At 42.4% G+C, this 23,020-nt stretch overlaps 1 protein-coding gene across 1 annotated transcript in view; it reads right to left on the bottom strand.

Annotated features, from left to right (window-relative positions):
* Nucleotides 1-23,020, bottom strand: part of SLC9A9 (solute carrier family 9 member A9) — a 693,984-nt gene that overhangs the window by 506,571 nt on the left and 164,393 nt on the right. The window contains exons 5-6 of the mRNA XM_066599390.1: nt 21,531-21,646; nt 4,408-4,513 (exon numbers count right to left, since the gene is read on the bottom strand). Of these exons, the coding sequence (XP_066455487.1) occupies nt 4,408-4,513; nt 21,531-21,646 (222 nt within the window). The remainder of the gene's footprint in view (nt 1-4,407; nt 4,514-21,530; nt 21,647-23,020) is intronic.

Below are 23,020 nucleotides of genomic sequence, written 5' to 3'. Positions count from 1 at the left end.
TGCTACTTTACAAGCAGAGATTACGTTTGTTTTATTAAAACGCTTTGCGGCTGATTATATAGATTGATATAGATAGGTTTAAGAGCTTAGGGAGCATTTAACCACCTACATACAAGCAGCATTGTATGATCTCAGTTTATAGTCCCTGAACATTAGCGCTATCAATCGTGCAGAGAGCTGTACTTTATGCCGCATCCGTCTTCACGGCTTTATGTCTGATGCTTCACAGATTCTGGATAGAAGAATCATTTCCGTTATTTTATGAGTAGAACGTTAACAAGCAGATATTTTGTTTACTCATTTCCAATGCACATGATACAATACTGAGGCATTAAAGGCTGGCACCAGCCGGCCTGGCACTGAATGAATACTACCCTTTTTGGGGAAAAGCCCAAAGCTCTGGACCTTTGTGAACTCACCAGCTGGATCAGTAAATGGTTTGTATCCTGTTTTTATGATTGAGAAAACTTTAGTTACTGGCAATGTATTTTCTTTTTTTTATTTCTCTAACTCTAAAGGAAGTACGGCACCAAAAATGTCAACTTATATAGGCAAATGTTCTCAATTACAACTAGTACTATACAGATACAATTACGTTATAAACAATTACACTTACAAAATAAATGCATTTTTAATGAAAAGGAACAGCATAGCATGGCAGATATCATTAGAAGAACATCCAAGTACAAGATGAAATATCCTGGTCCTCGAGACGTCAACGGAGGAGAGCCAAGACACTCGTAAACCTCCGCAGACTAACACAGAAGTACATAGAGATGACATGAAGAATAAAACACATTGCTCAATGTGTCATGATTCATATGGATAATTTAGGAGATGAATCCATTCTGTTCTAGTGCTTAGTAATACGAAGCACCTGCATTGGTTTATTCCAGCAGGGTGGCTTTGGTCAGATATGAATGTTTTTTAAGTCATAAGTTACTCATATGTTAACCTTCTTATTATTCTAAAAAAATATAGAAAAAAATTCACTAAAGGCCACCTTCAGAAGGCAATGTGCAAGTTGTGCCTGAGATTCATGGGTGCAACTTGCATCGGACAGTACGGGAACACATCTATGTGCTGACTGTTTCCCACGGGCAGTGAACATTACTTGCCCAATTCTCGAAGGTGATAAAGACGAAAATAGGACATGCTTTGGTTTTTTCTGTCACACGGACCATCAGTGCACACGAAAACTCGCACATGTGAAAAGCCTCATAGGCTACAATGGGTGCATGTGTTGTCCTTAAAATAAATGGGAAATACGCCCATCTGAATGGGCCCTAAAGATGATTAATCATGGAACTAGATTGATTTTAGAACATGGAGGCAAATTCTGGTAAAGGGGTTTTCTGGATAAATACTATCGATGACTTATCCCCAGGATAGGTAATCAATAGTATTTGACCAGAAAACCTTCTTAATTCCTATATTTATTAATACAGGATAACAGGGAAAGCATATCAAGTACCTGCAAATTTGCTTCCCACTTTATTGAAGGTGTCACATATACTCTGTTACCATTCCACATACCATAAAAGATGAATGGAAAAGCACATCATGTGCAGGAATGCCGGCTGGAGAGCATATGTAGAAGCAAATGCACTCACCTGATGTGGTTGTATAATATACAAACCTTTAAAGGGTTTTCTGAGTTTGGGCCCCCTTGTACCAAAAAAACTATATAAAATTAAGATACTGACTGTGGCGCTGGACTGCTGCTCTGACGCCACGACATCTGACATCACCAGGCGACAAGACCCGGTGACCCCCCCATATACCTGTCACATAGGTTTCTAATGTAGGGTTATTCCAGAATGAATTACTCAATGGTTAACACCCGACCAGCTCCGATTTTTGTGGATTTTTGCGTATTTGTTCATTACTAGAACATATACAAAAAGTAAATTTTCAGACCCATGGTGTAAAAGGGTCAAGAAATACTCAGGGGATCAATTTTCCAAAGGTCACTAAGAACTATTATTTTTAGTAATTCATATCTAGGAAACTATTGGGCGTAGGAATATGTGCAAGATGTCTTTCTCTTAGAAAATTTAGCTCTGTAATTCCAACACAAGTTCAAATAAAATTGGAACAAAAATTTCAATTTTCTTTTTGGAACTGAACCACTTTAGAAAGAAAGCTAAAAAATGTATGTATATGCCCCTTACCAGAAAAACTCAGAAAAGCAGGTTTATGGGATATCACTGATGACATCCCTGTCCAGCCTCCTATTGGCTGCAATGGTCACATCGGTAAACAACCCATGTGACTGCTGCAGAGCACATAAACAAGAAAGCGGAGAATGGGAGCAGTGACGAAGAAACAACATAGCAGCGGAGAGTTTTTTTTTCTATCTGTGTCATCCCCCTTTAATGAACTAAGCAGGATGCAGCCAAAAGGCTGCATACAAGTAATGGCAAAGTTGTAGGCTCTGACCTCTAGAAAAGACGGCGCTTCTCACAGCAATGACATCAGTGTAAGTAGATTTCCATTTCTGGAGACAGCAAGGAGAACCATAGTCACATTAATATTGAGTGGTAGTCTATAGAAGAGGAAATCTACTTACCCTGATGTCACTGCCATGAGAAGCCAGAGGTCTGATCCTACAACTGTTGCAGCGGTTCTAGGATTGCTTCCTTTCTGAATAATCTGGTACAGGTTTTGTATGCGTTTCTCTGTCTTCTGGCTGTGGTGGGAGTGGGTATAATCTTTAATCTTTTTTGCTGTGGTATTCTCCAATCCCATGTCAGGTCAGGTTCGTCCTTCTCAGGGCAGGTTATCTGCAGTTCCCTTCCCTGGGTAGGTTCTTTAGGGACAGAGTTTTCCTTGTTATGGTTGTCTTTACTGTTTTCCACTGTTTGGTGTGCATGTGCGAGAGTATTTCACGTTACGGATCCAAAGTGTCCTGGTTGGACGTGACAACAATTTTGCCATTCCACATACCATCTATTATGTTAAGAAATATGTAAAATGATTTCTATAAAAATAACTTTCCATTCACAGATTGCTATAGATCAAGCACGGCACTGAAGTCTTGTAAATGTAAGAAGGAAGAGCGAGGAGAGAATATGGACCATGCATTTCTAGGAAGATTCTGTGATCATCTAAGAAAATCATAGCCCCTTAGTTAGACCAGCTGCACTACATAAGTTACTTCATGGGCCCTGATGGGAAGAAGGATTCAAAAAGATCGCTGGATTACAAAGGGTGACGGCATTGTGCACATACATATACAGTAGCTACATTATGATTCTTGAGCATAAACGTGGTTTAAAGTGGGACTGTCATTTGGAAAACGTCTGACATGTTATAAAGACTTGTCAAACTTTTGATCAGAAAGTCTAAGAGCCCATCTTCAGCTAGTGAGCAGAGACAGCACTCGAATAAGCGCTTCTGTAGCTTCATTTTAGCGATTGGTGGGGGTCTCAGCACCCAGGATGTGGCAAACGTTTTTTGAAATGACAATTACACTTAAAAACTAAGTTCTGATAGAGAATTACTGTATGCCACAGGTAAGATTCATAGGCGATAAAGAGAGCTCCCGTAGTACGCCACAAATTACTGAAGATTTATCATGATAAAAAAAACAATAAAGGTAAATGGTGCTTTACTTTCTTACCTCCTTTAGGTCCACTTACTTATTTTAAGTTGCTCACAGACGTGGCAAACTTTAACTGGACACGTAACACGTTAAATAGACAGCTGCAGCAAACTTTAAAAGTGACTCTTCTATAAGTCTGTAGGATGAGGAGGGGCAACTTTGAGGAGGGGCAGCAGGGGAACAATATGAAATGCAAGTGTAAGGCCATTCTCACACGAGCGTATGTAAAAATGCATGCAGAGCTGCGGGTTTTTTGTGCATTTGCCTGCCTTTTTACTGCGTATTTTTGTGCAGTAACAACGCAGACAAGCAGGCTGATTAGAGATGAGCGAAGATTCGGGTGCTGGTGGGCGTGAGCGGTGGGTTGCGGGAGTGGGGGGCGGGGACAGAGAAAGACAGATCTACCCCCCCCCCTACCCACTGAGCCAGCATAATGCACAACTCTATATCTTAAATCCTTTGTAAATTTGTCCTTTCAACTGTTGAAAATTAACCCTTTCCAATCCACTGTCTGATGTCTAAAGACATTATGATTTAAGGCTGTACAGCTCCGTTGTTGGTAGACGTCCGTCCGGGTTCTCTTACTGTATATTGCCAGCCTCTCTGCTGTCGGAGCCTATCCAACGTGTCACCTCATGCAGTACTGGCTTTAGCCAGCAGATAGCGCCGTTTTATAATGGCAGAAAAAGAGTAAGCCCCCTAGGAAAACCAGGACACAAATTGGATTGGAAAGGGTTAAAATGTATACATGTGCCTGAAAATTAGAGTAAAATGAAATGCAAAGCATTCACAGTACTTACTATGTAAGGACAATAGCAACAGCATCGTTGAGGACGCTCTCTCCAAAGAGCAGGGTGTAGAGATCCGTATCCACATGTAGTTCATGGAAAATAGCCAACACCGTCACTGGAAAAAAAAAAAAAAAAGCATAGCAATTATTTTTATAATTACAGTATCAATGACAAGGAGAGATACAGCAATCGAAATATATCACAGCCGCATCCTGCCAGTAGCCCTTCGGTAATGACAGGCGAATACCTTGATGTATTCATATCCATGTACTAATATTCAATAAATCAGTCAAAGTAAGATTAAAGCAGCTTGTAACAAATGTGGGGATGTGCAGAGTTCCTGACATCATTTGCTCACTTGTCCTTCAATTTTTTTGCAATTTTACAGTCTTAAATAAATTCCCCCTAGGTTCAGGTTCACTAAGCCATGTTTTTTAACGTTTAATGGCGCCAACTTCAACAGTCGTTAATCACTGCGCTGTCCTCACAGAAACCGACCGGGGTTGAATTATCCTAGATGTCTGTTTCCATAATAGCACTATCATGTGCAATGGCCCATGGTGCTAACGAGATGTTAATGAGGCAAGAAAAGGACACTTGACTGTGCGTTTTGCTATGCTCTATAAATGTTAATGTCAGGAATTATGCATAGGTTACACATTAAGCCTGAAATTTTTAATCCCTCTAAAGTTAATTTAAATGACAAAAGGTAGATAAATATAGCAAAAGTCTTTCTAGGTAAAAATTGCTAATTACCAGTATTTTCACGAAAGCAGAGAAAACTTTAATAGGTCACCGTAACATAACCTAAAAAGCCTGTTCAGGAATTACTCAAGGGAGTAATTGACAATAATTCCTTGACGATAAGTTGATATTAGAGACCCCCTGCTGGGTCAGAATCTCTGCTGATCATCTATTATGCATCAGGAAATCTGGAAGTATATGTTCAGTTTTCCTGCAGCACCCCCACAGGGTAAAATAAGCATTACACAGAGCCCATTCAAATCAATGCAGGACAGGACAGTTCCTCCAGAAGAGACACTCTTTAGAGTCATCTATCACTTTCGCTAAGAGATGAAAATCCTGAACAGTAAGGTAAAGTCCTCTGATGGAAGGACCGAGTCATGATGGACTCCTAGGGTGCGATCGTCACATCGTAACATTTTCTTGGCAGACTGTTTTTGCGGGGTAGTTTGCCATTGCCTTCCCCAGTCATCTTTTACCCCCCAGCAAGCTGGCTACTCATCTTACCGACCTCTGAAGGATGGAAGGCTGAGCCAACCTTGAGCTGGCTACCTGAACCACGCGGGGATTGAACCTGAACAGTAAACACCCCTCTAATAATCCTGAATTCCCTAGTAGTGTATTAGGAAATAGGCTTTCTAAACTAGACAACTGTTTTAAGGGGTAAATTCAAGGCTATAATGTATATAAAGTATAAATATCTAACTTAGGGCTTATTCACATGACTGATATTCTTACACAAGTATTTTACGATGCAATTCGCCCAAAACTCACACAAATATGAAATCCATTCTTTGGAGATCTTTGGGTGTTCCCGCAGAAACATCAAGCCCATTGTTTTCAATGAGACCTTAAAATACATTGCATGGCACTCGCATGCTGTGTGATGTGCATGTGAGTGATGGGATGTTTACCATTAAAATTGATGGGTAACACTCGTGATCCTTGGACGCATGAGAAACACGGCTGAGGATCGCTATTTCCCAGAAGTGATGCAAGGAGTTTTTGAATAAAAAATGCCCCTCATCAGTGCGAAAAACGCACGTTGGCAAGCGGGATATTGGACTGAGTTTCTCGGACTACTATCGCGCTCGCCCGTGTGAATGTAGCCTTAACCCTTTCCAATCCAATTTTGGATTCAGGGTTTCCTAAAAGTCTTTTTCTTTTTGCTGTTAAACAACTGTGCCATCTGCTGGCTAAAGCCAGTGTGCGTGCACCAAAGAGGCTCCGACGGAGTGGCTGGCAATAGACGGTAAGAATACCCTGTTGAACGTCTTCTGACGTTGGAGCTGTACAAGATTCGATTAGAATGTAGGAAGACATCGGACAGTGGATTGGAAAGGGTTAAATATAAAAAAAAAACTGGTTTCTTACACACACTCCAAGTCGAATGAGCATAGACATGTTTAAGAGTCCTTTCACGCAGAACGGTTGTCAAGTGTTTAAGCTACCTAGAGTAGTCCCAGTGATCATCGCTCCTGTGCGGGCAGAAAAAAAACAGTCATTCACAGATGAACGGCTGCCTGCCTACACACACCGGCTGCCGTGTGATTTTTATGTCTGCATAAACTGAATGACAAACAATAAGCGAGCACATTATCTTCATCATTCACCGTATTCACACTGAACGATTGTATTCACACCGTGCAACAAATTTGTAAAAAATGTTCAGAACAGAAAGTAATTGATGTTTCTGTAACATTAACCCCTTCCCTCCCCATGACATAAGGGTACGTCATGGGAGCGGGGTACTTTCCGCAAAATGACGTACCCTTACGTCATAGGGATAGAGCGAGATCATGACAGATCTCGCGCTATCCGGCAGCCAGCCTCCCAATACAACAGCGGGGATGCATATGTAGATCGCGGCATGGGAAGGGTTTACGGAGAGCCCGGCTGGTTGTCATGGCAAAAGGGCGCCAGATACTGGCGTCCTGTATTGCCAGTGTCTGTGATCACTGTATAAGCGATAAGGCATTGCAGGACACAAGTCCTGCAATGCCTTATCACTGCGTCATCAGTGTTGTGCTTTAAGCTCCCACAGGGACACAAATCGTGTTAAAAAAAGATAATAAAAATGTACAAAAAAGAAAACTGTAAAAAAAAAAGGGGCTTTTTCTCATATTAGCATAGAAAAAGGTAAAAAAAAAATTTTAATCCCACATATTTGGTATCGATGCGTCCGTAACGACGTGTACAATAAGTTGAACACATTTTTTATTCTGCACAGCAAAAAGCGTAAAAAAAACCCGCCAAAAAACAGACAAAATTCAAATTTTTAGCATTTTGCCTCCCAAAAAAATGCAATAAAAGTGATCAAAAAAGCCGTATGTTCCCCAAAATGGTATCAATAAAAACTACAGCTCGTCTCGCAAAAAAATAAGCCCTCATAGAGCTCCGTACATAGAAAAATAAAAAGGTTACAGGACTTTGAATGCAGTGATTTAGAAAAAAAAAAAAGATTTCCAAAAAAAAGGGTTTTTGTGGCAGAAAAAAAGTATAAGAATTTTGGTATCATTGAATTCGTGCCAGCCCACAGAAAAAAAATGTATTGCATCATTTATGCTGCAAAATTAACGCTGTAAAAAAAATCTATGGCAGAATTAATGCGTTTTCTCTCCCTGTTATCATAAAAAAGAATAATAGTTTTGCAATAGTCTATGTACCCAAAAAGGGCACCATCAAAAACAGTTCGCCACGCAACAAACAAGCCCTAATACAGCCGCGTCGACAGAAAAGTAAAAAAGTTATGACTTTTGAAAAATGGAGATGAAAATCCGCCAAAAATCGTTGCGCCCTTAAGCCCAAAATAGGCCATGTCCTTAAGGGGTTAAAACCTGCTGATTCCACTGGTAACATTAAATACTAGCAGCACATCTGATTATCAAGTTACAACCTATTTCCTTTATTGAAGATGATAACAGTTTGGACGGGCCGTAATATTACTATTCAACTGATTTTGGTAGAAAATAACGCTTGGATCTAGACTTCCTCCTGTAAGAAACATTACTTTTCCTCTGTAAGAACCAGTTGGGGCGTATTACACACTGCAGTAAGCCACTGAAATAAATGGGCGGCACAAATACACAATGAGAACGCAGGAAACCAGATTATTTGCACACCCTTTCAATGAGCCCGTCTATGTTCTTTTTTGCATGCGTAAATATGCAGTGTATGTGTGCACTTAAAAACACGTCAGAGCAGGAAAAATTGCGGGCATAAGCAATTTTGGTCATGCAAAAACATATTGCATTACATCCATGTGATTAAACCCCAATAGTAACTCCTATAATAGCCCCAGTAATAATAGTGCCTCCTACAGTGGCCTCAGTAGTAGTAGTAGTAGTGATCCCCATAGTGGCCTCAGTAGTAACAGTGTCCCCTATAGTGGCCCCAGTAGTAATAGTGACCACCATAGTAGTCCCAGGGATGCTGCCCAGCCAGAGGCCAATAGCAACCCTCCCATTTGATAAGGAATAGGTAATCTGGTGTCATGAGGCACAAGTTTTATTGCAGAAGGTATATCTGGATACAGAATGTTATCTTTCTGTTTCCTGGAAAACCTTTGGTATTTGTCATGCAGAAATAACAGTCAGTGTGGGGGTCTATTTGTTCTCACCATACCATCAAAATGGCAAATGGCCTTCTACTCTTGGATTTCAGCCACTGTGTGAGATGAGTGTTACATGACACACAGATGATGTGCTCTGCCACCAAGCTTTATTCCCAAATCCTTGTGATAGACCCACTTTACCAAGGATGTTATTTTCCTCAGCTGTGTCTTTGTTGTGAACTGTCCGCAGACATATCAGAAATTGCCTGGGTTGTTCAGACATCCGCACAGCTCAGCCATATTGTTATTAAATAGTCCCAGTCTAACCAATGACCTGTAGAATCACAGTTCATTAATTACAATTTACTGGTGGATTACGTCACGAGGAAACATACCCTATACGTTACATAAACCTACCCTTATAGTGTTCAGTCAGCGCATGGTGTGTAACAGTGAATGTGAAATAGTTGCGCAATCACTTTTGGTTATTCTTTTTATTAAGATTAATGGTGAGTCTGCTGGATTAATTATATAGGCAGATTTCCAAAAAATACAATACAACAGCAATTGGATTTAATTATTCCCCATAAATGGAAAACCTTACGGGGCAGAAAAAAAATGGATATCATTAGAATTCAGCGCATTAAAGTTTCTATAATATAGCAAAAAAAAGATCAATAAAGTTTTACTAAAAAAACAAGCAATAAAGTAAACAAAAAAAACACTTTTGCCATATTAATAAAAAAAAATAAACTAAATGATAAAACAAAAATACATATGTGGTATCACTGCGTCCGGAAAAGTCTGATCTATCAAAGCAACGCATTATTCACTCCGGACGATGAACGTCATCAGAAAAAAAAAAGAACACCAGAAATGCCTTTTTTTGGCTGACCTGTCTCCAAGAAAAAAATGCAATAAAAAGTGATCAAAAAGTCGTACGTAGTCCAGCATGGTACGAAGGACACTACAGGACATCCTGCAAAATATGAGCCCTTGTACGACTATGTCGATTGAAAAACAAAAAAGTTGTTGCGCACAGAATATGGCGGCAGCAAAAAAAAACTTTATAAGGGCTTATTTAGACGACTGTATATCGGCTCGGTTTTCACGCCAAGCCGATATATGGTGTCCTTGTCTGCAGGGGGGAGAGGATGGAAGAGCCAGGAGCAGGAACTGAGCTCCCGCCCCCTCTCCACCCCTTGCCACTATTTGCAATAGGAGGGGGCGAGATTTAGCTCCGCCCCCATCCCACCCCTCCCATTGCAAATAGTGGCAAGGGGTGGGAGCTCAGTTCCTGTTCCTGGCTCTTCCACCCCCCCCCCCCCCCCGCCTGCAGACAAGTACACCGTATATCGGCTGCGGGTCATCTAAATAAGCCCTAAGGTTGGTATCGTAGTAATCGTACCTACGTACCTATAATAAAGTTATCATGTCATTTTTGTTGCCGTTTCTGCACCGTAGACACAAGATGCACCAAAAGATTTTTTTTCATTTTACTCCACTTAGAATTTTTTGAAAGTTTTTTAATACATTATATGGCACATTAAATAGCACCATTGAAAAATACAACTCGTCCCGCAAAAAACAAGCCCTCATACGGCTACTTCGATGGGTAAATAAAGGAGGTGCGATTTTGTAAAAGGGGGAAGGAAAAAAATAAAAATGGAAAAACAAAAAAAAGCTGAGGGGTTAAGTAAAGGGAAGCTTGTAGATCTAGACTACTGCCACCCAACCATCAAATATACCTTCCGTCTTTTTATCCAAACATCAATCCTTTTTTTTTTTCCTCCTCAGCATCTCATAAAGTACTTGATTTCCCTTATTTTAGTTTTGCTCTTGCTTTAGTTTTTTTCTTAATGTCAACCTTGTCTGTTATTCTGTTGCTCTCACACTTTTCATTAAGGGCTCACCGCGCCAAGTGACAAACTGGAAACAGTAGCCGACAGATATCTGTTTCACATTATCTCCGATGTAGTGCCTATTAGCACTTCAGAGCAAGGTGAGGGTTTCATCATGGAGACAATCTGGTTCTTCTACACAGTGAAGCCCTTTCTGCTGCTTGCTTCTGTTTAGATTAATATTTGCTGCAGCGTATGATTGAAAAGTTCATCAAAAGTTTGTAAAGAGATGAAGTAGAATACAATGGGCAATGGCAAATAATTTAATGCTGAGGCAGAGCCGAGGCACATCCAGCTGGGAAGACTAGTGCCTGGGATTTTATCACTTTCTACTAGAAGGGTTAGGAACGACATAAGCCATGACATAAAAACAATCAAACACAAGCCTAATGCAGAGCTGAAAATGAGTTTCAGAGCATCCAAAGAACTAATGGGTACATGGGCCAAACTTCACAACCCAATTTACGATGCGGCCATAAAATGCGAACATCTGTTTCAGGGAATTTTCCCAACAACATTTGCCATTAATGACAGTTTCACTATATTAGTGCGTGGAGGGCTTCCAGGCTATGAGATGCCTGCTCAGACAAAGCATAGCACACAAACCCTTGGTTACACGAGACAGAGCTAGTGTAGTTTAGAATGGTATTGGCGGAGCACTGATAGAAAAGTCTTCTTTTTAACCATTTCCCATCCAGTTTGTATCCTGGTTTTCCTAGGGGGCTTACTCTTTTTCTGCCGTTATACAATGGCGCTATCTGCTGGCTAAAGCCAGTACTGCATGAGGTGACACATTGGATAGGCTCCGACAGCAGGGAGGCTGGCAATATACAGTAAGAGAACCCCGACGGACGTCTTCCATTATCAGAGCTGTACAGCCTTAAATCATAATGTCTTCAGACGTCAGACAGTGGATTGGAAAGGGTTAAAATGACAATTCCTCAGAACTAAGGTGACACTCTGATCTCTGGAAAATAATCAGTCCAGGGACCAGCGGGTGGGAGTTGTATTACATGCTGCTGTCTTGTTTTCACGTTTTGCCACCAATGCAAATTTTTCTGGGATCCCTTTTCATTCTTCCAAGTAGCTGTGGCACTCCGGTCACTATTTGATGTTTAAGTAGACAGTGCTGGCCAATCAGAGCAGCTGGTAATTTTTTAGACTACTGATGCATTGATGCGCCACCAGGGCTCAATGCTCAACTGGTAGTCTAAGGGCTGATTCAGACGGAAACAATTCTTATATGTGTGCAACTAACTGCACAGAGACAGCACAGTGACCCATTACAGGCAACAGGGCTAGTCAGACATGTGTTTATTTACACTGAAACAGGGAAGATGGAACAATACCTCTGCAGCTCCACCAATTGGTAGGCAGCATTCCTGAAAGTCAATGTTAGACTCTTTAGACCAGCCTTATAACAATGACTGGGAATTGAAAACCAAGCCAGAATCCATACACAGACAGCTTGTTAGAAATGGGGTTACCACTAGGGGCGCCGGGGTCCAGTTGATGCGGGATGCTCGTCCTGGTGCTGCAGGGGCCCGGGCTGGCAGCTCTGACCGGGGTTCCCCCACTCTGGTGGTTGGTTGTGGCGGCCGGCGGCACTTCCCACGTCGTGCGAGCCTGCCCGTTGGTCGGCCGCGCGGCGCTATGGCCGGTGTGCGCCGCTGGGGGGATGCACCTTTATAATTCATGTGACTTCGCCCTGACCCTCTGGGCGGGGTGTTCTGCATATATACCTTGCTGAGCCTGACACTGGTTGCCAGTGTTTGGTTTGACTTGCCTGCCTACACCCGCAATCATTGACCTGACTTGTATTTTTGACTTCTGCCTTTCATTTGACTCTGCCTGTTTTGCCCTCCGGTACTCCGCACGTGTCTTTCGGTTTGACTCTGCTTGTATCTCGACTACTCACTGGTTTGTTCTTTGTTGCTTCCAGTCAGCTATGCGGTGCTCACCTGGCGATCTCCCCGTCCCTCCTTCCTTGGGGTCCCTGTCACTAGTGTAGCGCAGGGACCATCGCCCAGTTGTCGCTCTGGGGCCTAGCCCAGAGGGGCAAGTAGGTAGGGACATGGGAGGGGGCTGGCGTAGGGGTCCCCTGTCCATCTGCCCCTGCCAGTCCTAACACAGCTATTTCGGAGTTTTTGCCCCTCATCAGTGTGCAGTAGGTTTCTGGCTTGGCTTGAGAGGCTTCTGATGTGGGTTGGGAAGGTATCGTTTCTCCTTAAGAAGAGCATCTAGAAGGTGAGTGAGGAGACTTATAAGGTCATTCATGCTCCTCTAGGAAATATGGAAATAGGGAAGATGGAACAATACTTCTGCAGCACCTCCTATTGGAAGGCAGCATTCCTGCCCAGTCATATAATCATCAGGAAATCACTGTTACGGGCCATAGAACAGGTACAATCTTATCCAATCACCGGCTACAGGAAACAGACGAGAAAGCTAGAACAAACACGCCTTTAAGTAGCACAGTGGTCAAAGCTGGAAAGTACGACAAGGGAGTCCAGAGTTAGTCCAATTGAACAGTTCATGACAGTTTCATTACTGTCCACAGCACATGCTCCATTTATAATGGGGACACGTGTTGCCGACAACAAATATAATTTTTGGTACTGCATGAAAGAGCATTTGCTTGCTTTCCCAGATGATCAGCAGCACCTTCACTTGGCCCAATGATCAGGCAAATGATTGTTGCTAGCTGTGTAGAAGACCTATTAGGCAACAAACCCCTTTCCAGAAGCCTCTCCTACAAAAATGGCCTCCTAGTTTGATAGGATTATCTAGGCAAACAAACTTCCCACTCTCCAGGTTGTGTCTTTGAGATTGTTGAATGGTTATCCTTACCTCTACTCCACTAAGGTCCATTTAGACACAATGATTATCGCTCAAGAGCCGTCGTGTCTAAATGTGCCCATCTTTCACTGATCGGCTGAACGACGGTTTTCAGTTCTGCATGAAAACTGTAGTTCAGCAGAACACAGGATAAGCAGGACTGCAAGCTGTGTTCTGCCCCTGGAAAGCTGATTACAACTGATAACATTGTTACAGCTGTTCTCAGCTGTCAGCCCTGCAGAACAGCTGATAAGCAGGACTGCACACTGTGTCTGCTGTCCATGGCACTGAATTCTCCAAGCACAGCCCTTGGCTGAACAATGGAGCTAATTACAGAGCTCAGACCTCCTGCTGAGTTCTGTAACAGCTACCAGAAGCGCATTTGCATGCAAATTAAGCTAATAAAGTACTAATAGCAATTAGTGCCTATTAGTACTTTATGCAAAACGATAGCTGATCTTTCAATCTTTTGAAAGATATATGTGTGTGTAAATGGACCTTTACACATGTGCTTGGCCGCTATGAAGCTGTTAGTTTATACCAGTAGCAAGTTATTACATGGGCAGTTTGGTCTTGGGCGCTGGGTGGCCACCCAAACTACCCATAAGATAATCCATCACTTCTGCCTCAATTTTCAAAAATCTGATGCTCCCTGAGAGTGATCAAACTATCCAATTGAGGCTCTGTACCAGCCAAAATGTCATTTCTTTAAATCAATCAGCTAATTTGGTATGTTTATCACATGTCCTAGATCTCCAATATTCCACAGTGCCACGGGTTAATGGTATAGAGTAGGGACGTCAAACTTATTTTTACAGAGAGTCACATTAGCCTTATGGTTGCCTTCAAAGGGCCGATTGTAATCGTAAGACTTTATAGTAACAGTGACCCCGATTCTAGCCTCAGTAGTGATAGTGTCCCACATAGTGGCCCCAGTAGTGAGTGCCCACCCCTCCATAGAAGTTCCAGTAGTAATTGTGACCCCATAGTAGCTCCAGTAGCAATAGCAACCTTTGGCTGGGCAGCATGCCTATAGGCATTCCACTCACCCAGCCTGCAGCTATGGTCTGGCGGCAGCCACTGTTGAGACCACTGACCTCTCACCTTGGCGTTTGCACTGCATACAGGATAGCGCACGTAGACATCAGGGAGGGGTGAGAGGTCAGCGGTCACAGACTCTGCACTGCTGCCGCTGGACCGCTACTACAGGCTAGGTTATTGGAATACCTGTTAGGTTGCTGCATGGCAGGCGTTCCACATAAATGAGGTGGGGGGGCCACATTTGGCATGTGGGCCTTGTGTTTTACATGTGTGGTATAGAGAAATACATTTTTGCTTTACAGAAGGAACATATTGGATGCGTGTTTCAATTCTGAAGTCCTAGTATTAATATTTATAATAACACCATTATAATCATTCTTCCTTTTGTCTTGCAGATGCTGATTTACTTCTTTCTTAAACATTTAACATGATTAATCAAGCAGGTATGTGTAGATGTCTATTTGCATTTCTGAAGGAATAACACTCATCAACACTGGAGAAACAATAATGAATCTCAGTCTGGACAAGAATCTTCTGTTATTAATGCTCTTGTGTATGGAGAATGAACTAAGTGAGTTTAATGTACTTGTACTTGAGAAAACCTTGACAAATTATCTTCTACCTTATCTTGTAAAGGCATGGTGAAAATCTGCTGAACACAAAGTAACAGTCTGTAAAGCTGACAAACGACATACAACACCCAGTTCAGTTCATTATCCAGCAATGGTTATCCAGAGGAAAGAAAGAACCCCACAGGGTGCAGTAGAAACCAATTTTCCACATCAAACATTCCTTCCGAAACTCCAGATCTGTCAATTGTAATAATCCCTGGATCAACGACCCTTCTCCAGTAATTTAGTGACTATAACATGTAATATTCTTACAATCAAGAAAGGCATCCAGGCCAACTCGTTTAGTGAGTTCACCATCACCACGTCCTCAGGCAGAGCGTTCTATTGTCTCACTGCTCCTACAGTAAAGAACTCCCTTCTATGTTGGTGTAGAAACCTTCTTTCCTCTAGACGTAGAGGGCGCCCCCTTGTTACAGTCGCAGTCCTGGGTATAAACAGATGATGGGAAAGATCCTTGTATTGTGCCCTGATATATTTATACATAGTTATTAGGTCGCCCCTCAGTCGTCTTTTTTCTAAACTAAATAACCCCAGTTTTGATAACCCCTCTGGGCATTGTAGTCTGCCCATTCCATTTATTACTTTAGATGCCCATCTTTGAACCCTCTCAAGCTCTGACATGTCCTTCTTAAGTCCTGGTGCCCAAAACTGTATACAGTATTCCATGTGTGGTCTGACCAGTGACTTGTAAAGTGGAAAAACAGATAGGATAAGCAGTGCATACTTTGAGTACCAAAATGATTCAATCCTCTAAACTAGAAAGTTCTACCAGGATCAAATATCTTATTCTGGGGACAATACTGCAACTTGAACTTTCACACTTGGTTGTGACTTTGATCTGGCGACTGGTCACCTGTGAGGGTTTTTGCTAAGCCTGTGGCATACACCTGCAACTAAGAAACCCCACCATCATATGTTCATACCCATTCATACCACCGATAAAAACATATGCCACACTTGGCTTAAGCCAAAAGCTACAATGTTACAACTAAGTAAGAAAATGCCCTTAGGGCTCAGCTTTCATGAACATCGCTCATCCTTAGTGCAGCTCTGTCGTATCCCATAGATTACACTGCAGCTCCGCCTGATCTGATTGCCAGCTATATGTATAGGCATAACTCCATAAACTACAAATAGCCAAACTTCCACACAAAGAAGACTAAATGTAATGAATGATTAAAGTTAAGTCAGTATTTCAGGAAACTGTATCCATATATCCTAAGCTAAAGAGAACTCTGCTCTGTGCTGATGAGGTCCAAAAGAACCATAAAAAAGCAGTTCTGCTTACACATCGATGTCTTTGGGTGACTAATAAGTGAGTCATGTTCTAAAATACCATATGGAAGGTAACAGAAAACAAAAATAATCACAAATGTACAGTGCCTGAGGGACAAGGGAAGAGAACGACAGCGATTTTCAGGAAAACTTGCAGTTGTGAAAATGAAGCATTCATTAGGAACTATCCATCATTTGCAAGACTGATCGATAATTGCTATCACACTTCATTAAGCTGATACTTAAGATTGATATGCAGGCATTCTGAGAACATAATCGGGTCTAAAAATGAAAGTCATAACACTGTATAATATTATCGCCATTCAGCTGGCGTTATATATGGACTACTCCTTGCAGAAATGCTCTGCTTGTTACATAGGAAAAAAAGACATATATGTTCAAAATATGTGCCTGTCATTAGGCCAGATTCACGCGGATATATATGTGTAGTGCATAGAAACCCTTAATTTCAAGGGGTTCGTTCACATGTGCGTATTTTACCTGCACATAAGAAAAAAGCAGCATGCTCCATTTTTCTGTACATTTGTGCAGCAAAAATCCCCATAGAGTTCAATGCCCGCAAGGAGATGCATGAAACACTGCATTATTGAACAGGAGAAAAGAACACATCTGGAACTTAGTAGACTAAGTAGCCATTTCAGTCGGTGTATATTTTCTTGCCGTGCACAAATGCACATGCCTTGCGTACGGAAAAGGTACAGTAAAATACGCGGATGCGTGCACAAAAAAGCATTGTTCATTCTGCAAAAACACCGCGCTCAACCGTGTGCAAATACACATATACTCGTGTGAATTCGGCCTTATCAACAACAACAACAAAAAAATGATGATCCCCTTTCGGCACTTGTAAATGTGTATGAGATGTAGAGCAGTCAGAAATGTCCTGCATATTGTTGGTCTTTCCTCCCCTTTCCTGTAAATGTACATTTCTTTCTATAACTGTGCTGAGCGAATGGGTTCTGGTGTGAAGCTAGAGAGCTGAGCTGTGTGCTCTGACCAATTAGCCGCTTCCCTCCTGCTGCTCCCTCTCCCCTCTCATAGCACTGTCTCTCAGCATCAGGTTCTCAAATACAAGCTGAGGCAACAAGACTGTAACATGATCTGGTTCCTCTCTCCTCACTCTTCAGTTTCTTCCGTTCTTGTGAAAGGCTTCTTTTACACTGTTTTAACACTTCAAAGCTGGTTGTGTCCTGGTTTCTCTCTGTTATAGAAAGAAAAGTGTATATTTTCCATCATTGTCAGACTTTTAAACTGGATAGAAAAGCGCTGACAGTGACTCTTCTCTATCTAGTTTAAACGACGGACAGGGACAGAAACTATGTGAGACAGAGACAAAAGAGGTCTCTGTCTCACATGCTTCTCTGTATAATGCCATCCACGTCAAGTCCTCCTTTTTGCTCCGGTACAGTTTTCCATATAAAAATTGGAAGCCAGGATGGAATATTAAAATGTAGTTTGAAAGTAGCCTTACTGAAGGCTAGCTTTTTAAAGGGTCACTCCAGTGATTTTTTTTTATTCATTCATTATGTAGCTATTCACTCAGTCAGATCTACTTGGGGTTATGGTTTCATTTTCTAATCATTTTCTGTGTGATGTTGTTACATGGATTTAGAACAGCAACAGTGTTGAGGGGCAAGCAGAAACTCCGGTCACAGTTACTGATGATGATCAAAAAACTCCTGTCACACAGTTGTAATAGAGGAGATCACAGCTCACCCTGCTGACTTATACTTATGGGCTGCAGCTTATTTAGGTGAATATAGAAGGTAATGAGAATTAAACTGTGCCCCCAGCAGCTAGAAAGGTATAACCCTAGCTAATGCTGGGCTCACTGCATCATGGATGTGGAGTGGCCATTGCATGACTGAGGAGAAGTCATAAAGGGGGTTTACCAAAATGTAAGTTATTCCCTATTCTACGGGATAATTTTATGATAGGTGGGGATTCGACTGCTGGGACCCCAAGATCCTGAGAATGGTGGGCTGACAGTTCCTGCATGAATGTAGATGTGGTCACACAAGTGCACTGCTGCTGTAGTTATTTCACTGACAGGGCCAGAGATTTTCAATTATGTCCCCGTTTACCATTTACTGAGCGCATACCTGCAGAAGAAAGGGATCTATTTGATGCTGAAAGGTGAAAAAAATGCACTTACTCTGATAAGATTATTGTAATGAGGTTCACAGAACCATATAATGGGAAAAAAAGATACATCATTAGTTATCAATATCACATATTAATCGTTATCGATTAATTACTAGATCCAAAAAACAAATATAACGTGTAAAATACAGGTTATAGATATTGCTATCAAAAATGTTTACCTTATTTTAAGGGCTATTGTGGTGATTTTTTAGTTCCCATTGTGTAGCAAGCCCTCAGTATACAGTATATAAGTGAGCTAGTGTTACCTTGGTTAGTTATTTCAGCTAGCTTAGATTTACTTGGGTTTATGTGTTCAGTTTGTAGTCAGTTTCTCACCCTGTGTGATGCCATGGAGTATACCATTTAAACTCTCTAGAGTGGGATGCAGACAAGCCTGCCACAGTTACTTATGATGATCACTCAGCTCTTGTCACACAGTTATAGTAGAGGAGATCACAGTTCATCCTCCTGACAGTATAATTATGTTCTGTAGTTCATTTACATGAATATAGAATACAGTAGGTAATGTTAGTGTTACAGAGATGGTACAAGTGGTAGCTGATCATGTTATGCTGAGCTGATGCATCATGGGATTGATGTGAAAGTGAAAGCAACATCATGATGGTGCCTGACAGGTATCAGACAGGAGGCTGTACTGCATAGAAGTGGCTGATATATACAGAGGAGACCTCCAGAGTGTGAAAGGCAATCAAGTGAGGGTGTGGGGATGGAAAAATGTGTTTTTGCAGGAGTGGCCCTTTAACATAGACTCTACAAACAACAACATGGAGATATCAGAAGTAAATAAAGAATACCAAAAACATTATAATGTATTTCATTGCTAATTATTTCATAGCTCACAATCTTTGGTGGATTGCTAGGGTTCCTGTACACTCTGCAGTGATCTGGATGCGGTTATGGTGGATCATTTGCAATTTGCTGGACGGCACCTGGACTTGCTACAAAAGGGTTGTCTAGTATTAAAAATACATGTTCGCTTTTTTGCAAAAACAGTGCCATGCCTGTCCGTAGGTGGTTTGCGGTACTGCAGCTCAGCCTCACTAACTTCAGTAGCTGAGCTGAAATATCAGGCACAACTCATGGAAGCTGTGGCATTGTTTTTGGAAGAAGGCAGCCACGTTTTTCTAATCCAGGCCAACATCTTTAAAGGGGTTGTGTCGCGAAAGCAAGTGGGGTTATACACTTCTGTATGGCCATATTAATGCACTTTGTAATATACATCGTGCATTAAATATGAGCCATACAGAAGTTATTCACTTACCTGCTCCGTTGCTGGCGTCCCCGTCGCCATGGCTCCGTCTAATTTCGGTGCCTTCTTGCTTTTTTAGACGCGCTTGCGCAGATGGGTCTTCTCCCTTCGGCTCGGCTCGGAAGCAGCGGCGATTTGGCTCCGCCCCTTCTACGCATCATCGCGTAGCTCCACCCGTCACATGTGCCGATTCCAGCCTCCTGATTGGCTGGAATCGGCACATGTGACGGGGGCGGAGCTACGCGATGATGCATGCAAGGGGCGGAGCCAAATCACCGCTGCTTCCGAGCCGAGCCGAAGGGAGAAGACCCATCTGCGCAAGCGCGTCTAAAAAAGCAAGAAGACACCGAAATTAGACGGAGCCATGGCGACGGGGACGCCAGCAACGGAGCAGGTAAGTGAATAACTTCTGTATGGCTCATATTTAATGCACGATGTATATTACAAAGTGCATTAATATGGCCATACAGAAGTACTTAACCCCACTTGCTTTCGCGAGACAACCCCTTTAAGTCTAATTAGAGTCAATTCAAATGCGGTTATCACAGACAACCTCAATATGTTAATGCAAAGAGACATAATGGGGTGTCTATGACTGACTACTGAAGAGTCCATATACTGCCCTTGAGTAAAACAGAAGTATGGGAATACAATCCTGATGTGGAAGAACATACAAATAGGGAGAAACCGAGACTTAACTAGAAACTTTTGGGTCCCAATTAGAGATGAGCGAACGTACTCGGTTCAGGTGTTTTTGGACCCGAGCACCGCTTTTTCCGAGTAGCTGACTACTCGGACGAAAAGATTCGGGGGGCGCCGGGGGGCGGCGTGGCGGAGCGGGGTAGCAGTATGGAACAGGGGGAGCTCTCTCTCTCCCCCCCATTCCCCTCTGCAACCCCCCGCGCCCCCCCGGCGCCCCCCGAATCTTTTCGTCCGAGTAGTCAGTTACTCCGAAAAAGCGGTGCTCGGGTCCAAAAACACCCGAACTGAGTACGTTCGCTCATCTCTAGTCCCAATGCAAAATCTGTAACAGAGCCCTACCTATAATGTGCCATTGGGCCCCCTAAGGCTCCAGGGCCCTGTAGCAAAGTCTACCCTTGCACCTGCTATAGCTATCCCACTGGGCAGAAAGATGGCAAACTATGCACTACAGACAAGAGTGAAGGACTGGAACTAAGGCAATGTGGGAAACTAAACAGTAAATATACATATTATGGGTAAGCGAGCTTCTGCCTGTGGCTATACGGATACTACTCAGCTCATACACATCACATCATGTTAGTAGATCATGTACATGTACTAGCTGAGGAATAACGAAAATTTCCTTGAAAACGAAATAGTATTTAGATGAGTGACTGAAATGAGCGCAAGACCGATCCCTGCTGCTTTAAGAGGAAGAGTTATATTGTATTAGTCTTCGGAAATTGCTGTGCAGCAGACTATTACAGCACACTGTTATGGATCACTGAGAACAAAATTGCATTGGACACTTTGTCTTGTAGCGTTTGTTATGTTTACAGCGGTTTACAAATTATCCTTCAGCACTCAGCTCTTTAACAAAAAGGTTTTACTTTTCACAACAGTTGAAAGTTTCCAGAAACATAGAGTTATTTTCATAACGGAGAGGAAAAAGCTCATTTGTAAGCGGGTATCGAACATGCGCTTGGCTCAGTGAGAAGGAGACGATCACACATTCCTGAGACGATAATTACCTGGATCTGTCGCGGACATCAACGAGCCAAAAAATAAACAGTCAGTGAAGTGAAAGTCGCCAGCCTGGATTTGTCCCAGTTGCATCATGGCCTTCACAAAGCCATACATTACCAACCTGTTAAAGGCAGAGAGAAATGACACTCTTGTCACCGGCTCAGAAATAAACAATGGCAAACACATTTACTGCCTAGGAAGAGAGATAAATCATACAATAAAGTTATTGTTTACAGAAGACAACAATTAAAGGGACCAAACCGATATTAACTATATAATGGCAAGAAAGTAATGACCTCACTAAAAGACTTTTATTTTACTCAATACGTTATTGCAAAACTGGTTATAGGTCTGACGTCTAAAGACATTAGGATTTAAGGCTGTACAGCTCTGATGTTGGAAGACGTCCGTCGGGGTTCTCTTACTGTATATTGCCAGCCTCTCTGCTGTTGGAGCCTATCCAATGTGTCACCTCATGCAGTACTGGCTTTAGCCAGCAGATAGTGCTGTTGTATAACGAAAGTAAAAGAGTAAGCCCCCTAGGAAAACCAGGATACAAATTGGATTGGAAAGGGTTAATAAAAGGGGTTTTCTCTGACTTTTAGAAACTAGTTAAAGCGAGGGAATGGACTAAAATATTAAAGTAACCGGTAATCTCCTGTTAAATATGCTGCTACTCCAGTCCTGAAAGCTCCTGCAGCGGTCACATACTGTTCATCATTCACATGAAGGTTGCAGCTAATCTTTGGCTTCAGTGGTGAGTCTGCCCCATGTGTCACATGATCGCTGTGGCCACATAAATGATGAAGGGCACGTAACTGCTGCAGGAGCTTCTGGGAGATAGGGTTTGGAATAAGTGCTGGTGTGATGGGATGTTGAATAGAGATGAGCGAACGTGCTCGGCCCCGCCCCTTTTTCGCCCGAATACCGCGATTTTTGAGTACTTCACTACTCGGGTGAAAAGTACTCGGGTGCGCCGGGGGGCGGGGAGAGGCGTGGCGGCGTGGGAGGTAGCAGCAGGGAACAGGGGGGAGCCCTCTCTCTCTCCCTCTCCCCCCCACTCCCCGCTGCAACCCCCCGCGCCGCCACGGCGACCCCCGAATTTTTTTGCCCGAGTACGGAAGTACTCGAAAATTGCGGTATTCGGGTGAAAAAGGGGCGTGGCCGAGCACGTTCGCTCATCTCTAATGTTGAACAGATGTGTACTGGACAGTTTATTCTTGTCCATTTGCTGCCTTTAGCCAATTCCCAGAAAACCCTTTAAATAACTTGTCTGGCCATAAGTTTACGTGGCTAGATTTAAAGTTCATATACCATAGAGAAAGGGGGTACGCCATTTAGGACTCTTCTCTATGAGTCAGAGCAAAAAGTTTTTAACAAGCAGTCGGTCTTGCTTTCATGTATTTAGGCCAGTCATGTATTACATGGACAGCTAATCATCTGAATTGCCACCATGTAATACTAAACTGTGAAAAGGATTGTTATCACAAAATAC

Source organism: Eleutherodactylus coqui, chromosome 1, assembly GCF_035609145.1.
Source record: "Eleutherodactylus coqui strain aEleCoq1 chromosome 1, aEleCoq1.hap1, whole genome shotgun sequence".
In the NCBI taxonomy this organism is placed as follows: domain Eukaryota; kingdom Metazoa; phylum Chordata; class Amphibia; order Anura; family Eleutherodactylidae; genus Eleutherodactylus; species Eleutherodactylus coqui.
Note: the sequence above shows the minus strand (reverse complement) of the source record. Positions and strands in the feature narration are given on the sequence as shown.